At 40.1% G+C, this 14,050-nt stretch overlaps 1 protein-coding gene across 14 annotated transcripts in view; it reads right to left on the bottom strand.

Moving 5' to 3' along the window:
* Nucleotides 1-14,050, bottom strand: part of Nvl (nuclear VCP like) — an 81,521-nt gene that overhangs the window by 42,365 nt on the left and 25,106 nt on the right. For all 14 annotated transcript variants that reach the window (XR_002390048.2, XR_002390049.2, XM_013066524.3 and 11 more), the window contains 4 exons: nt 12,896-13,040; nt 8,335-8,569; nt 5,734-5,952; nt 5,290-5,394 (listed from right to left, as the gene is read on the bottom strand). Coding sequence is in view for 12 of the 14 variants with exons in the window: in XM_013066524.3 (XP_012921978.1) it covers nt 5,290-5,394; nt 5,734-5,952; nt 8,335-8,569; nt 12,896-13,040 (704 nt within the window). In the remaining 2 variants the exon portion in view is untranslated. The remainder of the gene's footprint in view (nt 1-5,289; nt 5,395-5,733; nt 5,953-8,334; nt 8,570-12,895; nt 13,041-14,050) is intronic.

Genomic DNA, 14,050 nt, shown 5'->3' with positions numbered 1-14,050 from the left:
TGAAACCCTGGGTTTGATCCCCAACGCCACAAAAAATAAGTACAAAAATAATAACAAAATCCACCAGGGGACAGAGTCCTTTCTATAGAACTACAGAACCTGTTAGGTCCAGCTCAACATATCCCATACCACTGCATGTGGATGGCACAGGTATTCAAACCATCATTTGCCGACAGGACTCCTGGCTCGCACTCTCCCAACGCCTTCCAACCCCACACCCATTTGTGCCACCTCACTGGGTACAAGGTCTCTCCTTGCCTGGTCCTGTCGCCCCACTATCTGTCAGTCTATTAGCAACAATGCTCACGTACAAGTGGGTCCGATACCTTTTCTATTTCTCCTCTATTCTACCACTTCCATCCACACTTCAATCCTCTTCTGCGTGGACAGGTAAAAAGCCCTTAAAGGGTTTCTTTTCATTCCTGCTTTCTTCCAATCCATTCTCCACACATTGATCAGAGTACATCTTGAAAAAAATGCAAAGTAGATCCCTTGTTCACCACATGTCCTTTCTATCCTCAGATGCCATGTGACACATCAACCACAGCTCACACCTTGGGACTAACAGCTCCTCCTTAGTCCAACACCTGCTCCTTCTCTGGTTCTCAAACTCCCTCTGCCCTTCCCACCTCAGGGCTACTGCTGCTTTTTGCTTTTTTCTTGTTGCACAACTTAATGGGTCTCTTTTTGGCAGATTTGCAAATGCATATATAGACTTTGATCATTTTCATGCCCCTAGCTTCTTACTCTGTTGGCCTGTCCAGTTTCTCATGGGGTGGGAGTGGGAGGGTCTGTCCAATGCATATAATAGACAACCTTGGGGCTTCCCTAAGTGCTTTTCCCTCCACCTTCTTCCCTGATTCTTCATGAGACTAGCTGGTTCTTCAAGACTATTTGGAAGAAGTCACCATCCTGTGAATATCACGATCAAAGAAGCCATCTTCCAACTGCCTGGTCAAAACTCACCCAAATCTGTAATTTTATCATTTTACTCGTTTGCTGCTGTTCTCTTTCAAGTGAAGAATTTTATCCGTGATGCACCTTGTTCACTATTTTATCCCTACACCTCAAATAATGTCTGGCAAAGGTAGGTATAATAAATGCTTGATGTGCCAATGACTTGAACACATGCTCTGCCCTGTAAATGCTGCTGCATGGAGCTGGGCACAGAGGTATACATCTGTAATCCCAGCACTGAGGGAGGTTGAGTAAGGAGGATCAAAAGTTTGAGGCCAGCCTGGGCAACTTAATGGGACCCTATGTCAAAAAACAATTTTTTTGAAGGCCTGGGGATGTAGCACAGTGGTAGTGTCCCTGGGATTAATACCTGGCATCGCCCCTCCTCCCCCCAATAAAAAACAAAACAAGGGCCGGGGATTTAGCTCAGTGGTTCCACCACCTGCCTCGCAAGCACAAGGTCCTGAGTTCAATTCCCGGTACCAAAAAAAACCCAACCAACACAGAAAGACACAACACAAAACCACAAAACTGCTCCATAGGTGGATTATCCATACCTCTCATCCTTTCTCTTTTCTGCTTCCAGTTTCAAGTCCTTCCTACCTCCTGCTCAACATTGTAAGTAAAGGAGAAAAGAGATTCACAGAGTTACTCACCCACATCAGGTTTTCAACACCTACATGCCAGGTAACCAAGATTTAACCCTCTGAAACCCCAAATAGTTCCTGAAATGAGTGGAAACCTTTTTTTTTAGATAGGGTCTTTCTACATAGTTCAGGCTGGTCTTAAACTTACTACAAAGCCCAGGCTGGCCTCAAAGATCCTCCTGATGCTGGGAATACAGATGTGTGTCACAACACCTGATTTTTATTTTGCCTTCTAAATAAAACACAGGGAACAAAATCTAACTTTCCCTCCTGTTGTCAATTGATGGATGTTAATGATGACCCCTCACTCACTATCAGGACTCTGCTTCTGTACTATGCATTTTCAGATAACCCATTGGTATTTCTTGTTTTCTTTGCAGTTTCTCTCTCATCAGTCATGAATTTCAATGTGCTGACTCCAGCAATCGGAAGCCTTTACCTTATGCTGTTTATATACTTTGTACATGTTGCTGCTTAGAAATATTATTTTATTGTTACAACTAAACAAAGCAAGCAAGATTGGCAAAAATCCTAATTTTATATCCAACTCTAGATCTTCAGGTCCTGACATTTATGTGGTTCCATGATTTTCAAATAGGTAACACTTTGCCTCTGCAATTCAAAGACATTTTCAGTTATTTTGGGGTTCTCAGGCATGCTGCTCTGTAAACATCTGACGTAAGCTGTGAACATTATTCCCGAGAAACAATATGTACACATACAATATTCTGCCTGCTCACAGATCCAGTGAAGCTGGGGAGTCCTTCCATGGAGTCGTAGGTAAAGGTCACTGCTCCAAAGTCAGATACCAGAAATTTTAATTAAACAGAATGGTACAGAACTGTCAGCCATTTGACGGGGGAGCCCCTGGACCAATGATATTTATGTATGGATCTCAAATTATCCAACCTATATCCCTTGTTGTTAAAGGGAAAACAAATTTATTCACAATTTGGCCAAATCAGGAGGGCAGCTAGTTCACTCTCCTCAAACACAGAGAAGCAGTTCAGCTATAGGAAGAATAGATGGAAAGCCAGGACATATGCACATGGGGAATGCAGCCAGGCTATGGGGCCCACCAGTGTGCCCAGCAAGATCTTCAGATTGCAGTGCTGCTGAGACCTTCTTGGTGTAAGGCCTGGCAGTGCCAGTTTTGCTCCTAGCCTGGGGAAGATAAAGAAACAGCTTAACTTTAAGCTCCATCAACTTCTCTGTGATCTGGTCCTACCCTCAACCTTGAGGGACCTGGGGCACCAGGTCAGCTAGTTGGCTGCTTATTGTTAAGACTGTTGCGGAGTTGCCATCAAAGATATCTGGGGTACAGAAGTAAACAGAGCCCGATGCGTGAGCCCAAAAACAGCATTCATGACTGTGGAGCAGTGCTGGGACTATCTCCTTTCTGCTGTGAATAAGACTGATGTAACTGATGAACAGACAGGAATAACTGACTAAAAATCAACAGACAAGTGCACCACCTGTTAACCTCACCCACCACATGCAGCACTGCCTCTCTACTATATTTCTCTAGAACTTTTGTGAGCATGGTGGAACCTGTAATCCCAGCACTTGGGAGGCTGAAGCAGGAGGATTGCCACAAGTTGGAGGCCAGCCTGGGCCAATAGTGAGTTCAAGCCCTGCAATACATAGTGAGACTCTGTCTCCAAAAAAAAAGCCTGTTGTGAAACAATGCAGATCTTTCAAATACTATGTTGCTCCCTGCTCCTCCATCCCCAGTTCCCTGACAGCATCGTCTTGTCAGGGTACAAAGTTTAAGGCAAGGAAATTCAGTAATCTAAGTAAAAGTAAGGCTTGTACATGGGACACATTTACTGAGGAGTTACAAATTATCTAGCTATTGTGGTAGTCACTTAAAGATGCTATTAAATTCCTTATTTGTAATCTTAAAGAAACCAGACTGAAAAACTTACCTATATAACAATGAAATAAACAAGAAAATGCAATGTGCCAAAACATGATTAATAAAGTTAGAGGCAAAACTGAATTGAAAAAATTTACAAATATAACAGATATTAATCTGACTATAAATGAGAAACAAGCCAATAGAAAAAGACACGAGCAGACAATTTACAAACAAAAATAGCCAATAAACATATTTTAGGGCAGGGGATTTAGCTCAGTGGTTCTGTCGGCTGCCTCGCAAGCACAGGGTCCTGAGTTCAATCCCCGGAACCAAAAACCAAAACCAAAAAACAAAACAACATTATTTTAAAAATCTTCTACCAATAATTTCTAAGATACAACTTAGAAACTGTAAGATAACCATTTTTACTTATCAGACTATCAAATATTAGAAATTTTAATGGCCATTGCAAATTTAGGGTATGAGGAAATTGATATTTACACCATATTGACAGGGATCTGGTATAAACTTTTACAAAGACACCCGATAATATGGCTCAAAAACTTTAAATACAGAGCCTGGGATTTAGCTCAGTGGTTCTGCCGCCTGCCTTGAAAGCACAATGTCCCAAGTTCAATGCCCGGTACCAAAAAACAAAAACAAAAACAAAAAACAACTTTAAAAACATATACTCTTCATGTGAAAAACTAGGAATACAGACAACTCAATGGAAACTTTTTTTTCCTTTTTGGGTACTAGGGATTGAACTCAGGACCTTGCACTTGCAAGGCAGACGCAGCATCACTGAGCTAAATCCCTGGCAGGAATACATTCTAATAAAATTATTAGTCAAGGTATAAAAATGTAAGTAAAAGATTATATAATGTAATGATTTTAATACAGAATCATCAGCATAAATTATACAACGTCTTTATGGTAAGATATTATCTAGGTATTAAAAATATCGACATGAGAAAAGTTTAAGCCCTGTACTTATAAAAATGTGTGTGAGTGTATCATCTTAAGCTGGGTGTGGTGGCACACGCCTATGACCCCAGTGCTGTGGAGGCTGAGGCAGGAGGATCACCAAGAGTTCCAGGCCAAACTGGGCTACACAGTGAGTTCAACGTCAGCCTGAACTACATACGAAGAACCCATCTCAAAAAAATAAACAAGTAAATATATTATCTTGCATCTGGTCTTTTATTTTTCCTACTGGGGACTAAATCTAGGGCCTTCAAAACAAGCTATGCCCCCAGCCCTTTTTTAATTTTGAGACAGGGTCTCAACAAGTCATTAAGTTGCCCAGGCAGCGTGCAAATTTACAATCCTCCTGCCTCTGCTTCCCACAGTGCTGGGACTGTAAGTGCGGGGCACCATCCTTGGCTATATGTACGCACAGAAAACATCTGGAAAGACTGACAATAAATGAAACAGTGACTGGCAGTAGGTAGAAATGGGAAGATTTACAAACAACGCCTCTTCCTTTTGCTTTATTTATATTTCCTATAGTGAAAAAGTAATTTTTAAAAACTGTAAGGAAAATACTTAAGTTATAATAATTGTACCAAAGCAGAAACCAAGCATCAGTGACAAACTACAACTATGTAATAATACTTACTAAAAGCTAGAATATAATATACAGAAATAACTACCATGCTAAAATTGATGGACTTTTCAATGACTTTTGCCATTTAAAAAGTTGGAATTTTCCTGAAGAAAACTGTTACAAAAACATTTATCTCAGTGTAAAAGGTAAAGATAAATTCATACTATTGTTTGAGATTAAGAAATAAAATACACATAATTGAACACATACTGTACCTTTGCCAGCAGAGTTTTCCCACAGCCAGGAGGACCAGCAAGGAGGACTCCAGCTGGAGTCACCAGGCCAAGAGCCTTGAACTGGTCTGGGTTGCGTACCGGTGCCTGGAAAGAACAAGAGATACAACCCTGATCCAGTAAATGTGTCTGTATTACACCACATGCACAAGTTTATCTCAACACACATTCTCAACACGGATGGCACTGGCAAAGTCTGAACGAGGCCCACTCTACTTCCCTCTGTAAAGGAGGGCCTGGGTACAAGGTGAACCCTACCCCTTGACCCTGAGTAATGACTTAACTAATAACTCACTGGAAAAGGGAGGAAACGAGTATACACAGTCAAGTCAGTTTGGACTCACAACCTGGAGGCAAACACGTAACCTCACCTCTGGTCCTCAGGCCATCGCATATGCCAATGACAGCAGCAGCAGATACACCTACCAGTATGGCCATGGTGAGCTCTTCTCTAACATCTTCCAGAGCACCAATGTCTGCCCAAGTCACATTGGGAACAGTGACAAAACCTTCCCTTTTGGCAGAGGGTTGGACTGAGGCAAGAGCAACAGTGAAGTCATTCAATTCAATGCACAGTCCTTGCATCTGCTCCTCTGAGAGGGGGTCTTGGTCTCTTAGCAACCTCAGCAGCCTTTGCAATTCATCCTTAAGGGGAACAATTGAGGGAGAAAATCTTTAAATCACAAGGTCTGTTTAAGTTACATATTATATTTTTGAAACTTATTACTCCTTATTCTGTAACTTAGAGTGGACTGCTATGTATTTTAGTAATTTTCTTTCTTTGACACAAGACTTAGGTTTGTTTTATTCTAAATGGGTCATATGCCTGGTCAAGCAAAGGTATATCAATTTCATACCACCAAATATATATAATTTCTACATACTCTACTAGGGCTAGATGTAGTGAACCCAAGAAGTTGGCAAATATTCATTCCATTAACCATGATATGTCCCATTTCATTAACAAATATTAATGAAGCAGCTGAATACTGATATCAAGGAGCTCTGACAATATAATTTCATTGTATGGTTCCCTGATACTTTATTAAATAAGTACAGAGTATGCAATTTTCCTAGCACTATAAATCTTGAATTTTAGGGGTAGATTTCTTTGTAAAGAACATGAAAAGAAAGGATAAAATAAGTAAACTTAAGCAACAGCCCCTTTCCATATTTGCCAGTGTCAACCTCAGCACAGGTGGAGTGTGTCTGAAGCAGGTCAAGGTTAAGCTTCCACCACAATGTTTTTACATTATGTTTTAACAGTTACCACTGAACATTATTAGAAGTTCAGCAGGTATGACAGGTAGTAGAACTACCTCAGAAGTAACACTGGGACAATACAGCTTTGACAAAGGAATGCTAATGGAATGTACAAAGAGGGATCGAAAACTTAGTGAATGTTTAAAGTTTTAAAAACTTGTTACAGGAAAAGGCGGTAGAGCCCAAGAATGATGGGTTCGAAATGAGGGGGGTATTCTGAGGGGGTTAGTGATGATGTGCGCTTTACTGTAAAAGAATCTTTATTTAAACATTCACTGTATTTCTAATTACAACTCCATCAACCATGTACAGCAATTTCTATGAAATAAAAACATTAGAGCATGTCCCTCATCAATCTTATTCACAGGTCTGGCACAGAGCTATTTCTGTCTCTCCCCTAAAGTCAAAGTGATCACGAAAGGTAAATCTTTCGACTACTGAGGCAGGCAAGGCACTGCAGAGACATGAAGAGGACTTCCAGATCTGCTTCAGAAAATGGCAAGAGCTATGAAGCAAGGGGATATATTTAGAGGGGATTAATAGCAATGTGAGTTTTGTTTTGTTGAGACAGGGTCTTGCTACATAGCTCAGACCAGCCTTGAATGCACTATGTAGTCTAGATTGGCCTCCAACTCCTCGCAATCTTCCTGCCTCAGCCTCCCGAGTGCTAGGATTGCAGGAGTGCACTATCACATCCAGCTTTAAAAATAAAATCTTTAACAGTGTTTGTAAATACACCTTTGAGTCTGGGAGTGTTTCAAGATGACCTTATATTTATAATAACAGAGGGCAATATTCTTCATCTTCAATCAGCAGTAACAAGCTGTGCTCGGTTACCCTGAGTGACTTTTAATCTGCACTTGTTTATTTTTGTGTTCAAGCACAGTGCTTCATTATTTTGAATAATGATCTGAATTGCTTTTTCGCCCCAAAGTTTGTTCTGACCATGGAGGTGTGATGCTCCACTTCCTGCAGTTGCCCTCTGTCCTGCTAAATCTGGAAAATGACTAAAATAGATTTTGCAGTGAGCACAGAATATATCTCCTTTTCAGAATGAAAGTTTTGCTTCATAAGAAGAAAATAATTCAATTTAAAAAATATTTTTAAAAATTCTAATTTATATGTAATATAAAAGGAAGTTTATTATCATTATTAACAGAAATGACATTGGCTTCAAATAAGGAAAAACCAAACGATCAGAAAACAGAAGATCTGGCTTGAACACCTCTCTGTAGAGTCCATGTAGCCCTGGAAAGTCAGCCAACCTCATAGTCTTGGATGATAAAAAGCAGAAAGAGTATTTCCTCCACAAGACTATGCCAATCAAATCATATAGTAGCCAGAAGACCATTGTGCAAACTGTAACAAAATTCTATGGAGGGCCGGGGATGTAGCTCTGTTGTGCCACCACCGAGTTCGATCCCCGGTACCAAAAAACAAAACAAAACAAAACAAAAAACCCAACAGTGGGCAAAGGGCCCACTGTTCTCCAGAGTGGATTACAGCTGGGGAAAATAAATTGGCTGCATCAGCACGCTCTCCTAGTTTACTTAATCAAAAGTTAACCAGAAAAATTACCCTAAGTACCAATGCCCTAACATGTGGCAAACTGTTCTGTAAGGGACTAAATCTCGCTAGTGACACTTAAACTGAAGAAAACATAAAGAATATCCAAGGGCCGGGGATTTAGCTCAGTGGCACTGCACCTGCCTCATAAGCACAAGGTCCTGAATCTGATCCCCAAAAGAATATTCAAAAGCGCACCTGTGTTTCCGAAGTGGGCTCTGTTTCCAGCCTTTCCCCCTGGCCGCCTCTGCCCTCAGGGCCTCCTCTTTGTTGCTTCTGCAGCTTCATCAAGGCCCTGTTCACTGCACATACGGCTGCCTCTCGGCAAAGTGCCATCAGATCGGCACCAACAAAGCCTGGTGTCAGATGTGCTAAGTGGCAAAAATTGAATGTTTCAGGAAGTCTCAGTTTTCGGCATAAAGTTTGAAGTATTCTGTAGAAAAGACAAGGAAAACATTTCAAATTCCTAACCTAATAGTAGAAGCAAGTCACCAAATATATTTATTTGAAGTTCTTTACATGTATTAAACTGTCAGTGGTATCATAAGAACTACAAGGTCAAATAATTCATTTACCACTCAACAAGTGCTAAATTAAATTACATGTCTGACCTTATTCCAGAAAGGATAACGCCAGATATCCTTTTTTAGGAACTATGCTAAGTCTTGTGAGCAACAGAAAGGCAGATTTTAAAAAATATTTAAGAATTTTATAAATTATTACACAGGAGATAAGATAAATAACTTGTGGGAGCACTGTTTTTTTCTTTTTTAATTAAATTCTTTTATTGGTACATTTGAGGTATACAACACAATTACATTTCTCATTGGGAATTGTACCTTTACATAATGCATCTTGGTTCTTATCTTTTCCCCATTCCTAGCCCTCCCTTCACGCCCTCCACCCTTCCCTATTTACAAAGACTTTATTTCCAATTTTTCCATTTTTCAGCATTATTCCTTTCCCTTCTTTCCTTTCCCCTGCCCCTCCCACTACCCCTACCCCTTTGGACCTTTTCTTCCTATTTTGCGTTATCGATTATTCATTCTAATCATTGGTACATTTTAGGTATACAATATAATGACATTCATCATTGGAAATTTGCACCTTTACATAGTCTCTCTTGGTTCTTATTTTTCACCCTTGCCCAGCCCTCCCTTCAACCCCTCCAGTCTTCCCTCTTTACAAAGATTTTGTTCCTATTTTTCCATTTTCTCATATTAATCCCATTCCCTTCTATCCTTTCCCCTGGCCCTCCCACTTCCTTCCCCTTTGCCCCTTTTCTTCCTATTTCACATTACCTATTATACATTTAGTCCTTATTTACACTTTCAGTTTCTCACACCAGAGAAACTATTCGGTATTTACAAGTGTGTCCTATTTATTTCACTTAAGAGTATCGCCTCAATGTGTGTGCATCCACTTAGCTATAAATGTCTCTAATTTCTCATTTTTTATGGCTGAGTAGTACTCCATTTTATAAAAAAACCACATTTTCTTTATCCAGTCTCCAGTTGATGGGCATTTGGGCTGTTTCCAAGTTTCAGCTATTATAAACTGTGCTGCTATGAACACGGGCACACATATATCACTGTGTTATGATTCTTTTAATTCTTTGGAGAAGATCCCCAGCAGGGCAATAGCGGGGTCAAATGGGACTTCCAGTCCTAGTTCTTTGAGGTATCTCCATACTGATTTCCACAGTGGTTGCATCAGTCTACACTCCCACCAGCAGTGGAGCAGGGTTCCTCTTTCCCCACAGCCCCGCCACCATTTGTTATTGGTTGATTTCATGATAGCAGCCATTCTTTCTGGAGTGAAGTGGAATCTCAGTGTTGTTTTCATTTGCATCTCTCCAATGACCAGTGATGTTGAACAGTTTTTCATGTATTTATTTGCCATGTCTACTTCTTTGTCTGAGAAATGTCTGTTCATTTCAGATTGGGTCTTTAAATTTGGGAGGTCTGATCTTTTGAAGTTCTTTATAGATTCGAGATAGTAGACCTTTGTCTGAGGAAGAGGTGAAGACTTTTTCCCACATTGTGGGTTGTCTCTTCACACTGCTGGTGGTTTCTCTTGCTGTGCAGAAGCCTTTTAATAAGAAGAGATCCCACTTGTTGATTGTTTGTGCTAGTTCATGGGCAACTGAGGTTTTGTTCATAGACTCTTTTCCTACACCGGTGTCTTCAAGGGTTCTACCTAACCTCTGTTCCAACTGGTTCAGAGTTTCTATTTTAATATTTAGATCTTTAATCCATTTTGATTTTAGTTTAGTGCATGGTGAGAGACATAGGTCTAGTTTTAATCTTTGGCAAGTTGAAGCCCAATTTTTCCAGTGGGAGAGCTTTTAAAGTAGATTAAATGGCCCCTGCCAAGTGAAAGGCCTCCCTCCACATTTAAACTATTAATTCTACTCAACAGCCAAATGCTATCTTGATACACACTGAACTTTTCAAGTCTAACAGTTTTCACTTTGACCTTCTATGGACAGGGTTGAACTGCAGTTTGTATGTATGTATGTATGTATGTATTTATTTATTTATTTTTGAACTGCACTGTTTTAAACATGAATCTTCACACAAGGCTGTTAACCTTATACAGGTACTTATTACATAATATAAGCAAGATAATTTTTGATCAACCAACACAACATTCCTGGTCTAGTGTGTAAGACTACTAATTCAAATTATGTGGTCCAAATTCTTGTTCCCAAATTCTCAGGCCCACCTAGGGTTAAGGATTTGATTCACAGTGCATTTCATATAGGACTTATAAACTTAACTTAATTGGAACAGGTTGAATCTGGTGTCAGGATTTTAGTTCAGCAGTTAACAACTACTCCTATAGTAGATTTAGAGTCACATAGTGCTATCCAAAGATCCTTTTCCGAAAAAACCTGAATAGATCCAACATAATCTACAGAAACTGCTACCTGGACCAGTTAGCTGGTTATCAGACCTCTTCACAATGCCACTCGGTCTTCAACAAAGTAGGTACACTGCAGATGTCTAGGCAGCCTCACAATACGAACAAACACATTCATATTGCAAGGACTACATCTCAGGAAGCCACCAATAACCAGTAACAATGACTGCAACAGCTCTCAATTACCAAGAGTTACTATACACCAAGACCTTCTGCTTGACTTTCCATTTTACTTCCCACTGATCCTCACTACAGTACAATGTAAGACAGATCAAAACAAATACACATACACACATGCAGAAAAAAACTTTTACAGGAAATAGAGAATTCAGAAAACAAAAAGTAGTAAGATAATCAAATTACAAACACGAAGGAAAAAAGACAAGTAGAGAATGAATACAGTAAGTCCAGAATCTTAACCCCAACTGAACAAATGGAGAAAACAGTATGGAGAAAATTATTGCTAGACTACTACCAAAACCGTTCCAGAAACAAAGCTCCCAGGCCTCTGTGTATACTGTTCTACAGACCACTCATGACAATAAATTAAAAAGTTCATGCCTATTATAACTTTAAAAATTAGGGATGGAAGGGTGGGGATTTAGCTCAGTGGTTTCACTGCCTGCTGCGCAAGCACAAGGACCCAAGTTCAATACCTGGTACCAAAAAAAAAAAAAAAAAAAAAATTAGGGTTGGACTGGGTGTAGCTCAGTGGCAGAGAACTTCTACCATGCATAAGGCTCATTCCCAGGACTGCAGAAACAACCCAGTACTGATAATAAAATATTACTTTTAAACTGAGAAACTTTCAAGAAAAAAGTCACATCACCGGTTAGTATGACACTAGACTTCTCAAAACTGAAAATGAAACAACGAAATGCTGTCAAAGTGATTGAGGGAAATCATTTGTAGCAGGTTTTCTGGGCAGAGTCCTACCTTAAGCAACTAAGAAAGGAAAAACAGAAGGACACAAAAGGGCCCACATTTTATCTCTACACATCATGTCTCATTACTGTAGAATATGCTGTGGCAAAAGAACAGAATAAACCAGAAAAGTCAAGGTGGGTGGGTTCTAGCAACAGGGGATCCAAGAAAGGAAACAGCCAGTGTAGGTCCCTGACAAAAGTGGGCATCCCAGGACAGCAACTATGCAGCAGCCCCAGAGCCATCACTCCAGACTGTATGAAGATGGAGCCAATACCCTATGACTATTTCCTTCCTTTATTTACCACTGTTCCTAAAAGTGGTTGGTGATTACACCAAACTTTAGTGAAGTTAAGGGAGAAGCCATTATAAATGGGATAGTTCAGAACACTTCTCAGCAGATTTCTGTTCTACTACCTGAACAATGCTTCCTGAGCTATTTTTGATTATAGTTATATTGTTGTTCATTGGCGGACATCTATGTGTTCTCTGGATACTTAACCCCAATTACTACGAAGGCTGGTCCTAGCAAACACAGTGTTAAACTCTCTCACTGACCCATGGTCTTAGGCTAGTGCGGAGGCTGAAGCATGTGGAGGAGGGTCTGCCATATGTGGCCCAGCCAGTACTGCTCTATCCCATGGCTCCAGACACTGCCCCCAACTGGTGAGCACACTAAAAATCACAAGCCACTATTAGCAAGATCAGACCAATGAGTGTGAGTACCTAAGTCTCTTACCACTGCTGAAAAACACCCCAAACAATTATCCTATTGATGAGTAAGTTTTCTTTAAGCATTAATATAGACTTTTTCCTTTCCAAATCAGTGTCACTGATAAAAAAGGCTACACAGTATTTCTAGACAATGAAATAGGAGCAATACGACATCATTAAGTAAGAATAAATATACCTTTCCCTGGAAGCTTCATCTGGGATACCTAGGCATATTTCTCGGTCAAACCTTCCCGCACGTCTCAAAGCAGGGTCTAATGAGTCTGGTCGGTTTGTAGCTCCAATGACTAGGACTTGAGCAGTAGCAGCCACATTATTCAGATCTGTAAGAACCAGCTACAGATGAGAGGTGAACAAAACATCTGACTCCGAGGGCAATGATTCTTATACAAATCACTTAACATTTAAAAAGCATTACACATTTTAACAGATATGTATGTTTTAAATATACATATAAAACACACTATATGTCTAACATGTAAAAAGTATGGGGAAGACAAAATACCAACGTTTTCTCAGTAATTATAATCTATTGAGAAATATTAAGTACATAATTAAGAAAAAACAGGGTGTAAGGGCCGGGATTTAGCTCAGTGGTTTTGCCGTCTGCTGCGCAACCGCAAGGACTCGAGTTCGATCCCTGGTAACAAAAAAAAAAAAAAAAAAAGAAAACAGGGTGTAAGACAAGTGTTGTGAAGTACAGTGATAGGAACTATATAAAAAAAGCACTGCCATAAAATAAGGAAAGTATTATGAACTGCAACAGAGGAATAGGGAAGAAATAACTTTTCAGAAAAGTCTGAAAGGTGAATATGATTTTGATAAGCAAAGATACAGGTTAATGAAATTCTACACAGAATGTGTAAAACCACGGAAGCTGGAGCACATCTGACATGTTTGGGCAAGGTGTGCATCCAACAATGGGGAACCTGGGGTCGATAGCAGTATGTTCCAGAAGGATGACGAATTAACTTGAGACATGGGGTACAAAAGTCCAAGCTGCTCTGCCTTCATCTAGAGATACGTTTTTTTTAAAGGAATGGACAGAATGCAAGGCTTATCTTTCCTAAATGTTATTTCTCCCACGTGAACCAGGATTGAGCAGCAGGAAGCCTGAAGTTATACTCCCTTACAGGAAGATGCTAACTAAATCCTGATTATTTAGCTGGGTGTGGTGGTGTACACCTATTGATCCCAGACCTTGGGAGGGTGAGGCAGGAGGATCACCTTGAATTCAAGGCCTGACTGGGCTACACAGAGTTCAAAGCCAGCCTAAACTACACAGCACAGACTTCCCTCAAAAAACTAAAGAACAAAACGAAATAAAAAGTCA

This window comes from Heterocephalus glaber, unplaced genomic scaffold (assembly GCF_053883595.1).
Source record: "Heterocephalus glaber isolate CG9 unplaced genomic scaffold, H.glaber_assembly_v1.0 deba00001067, whole genome shotgun sequence".
Classification (NCBI taxonomy): Eukaryota; Metazoa; Chordata; class Mammalia; order Rodentia; family Bathyergidae; genus Heterocephalus; species Heterocephalus glaber.
Note: the sequence above shows the minus strand (reverse complement) of the source record. Positions and strands in the feature narration are given on the sequence as shown.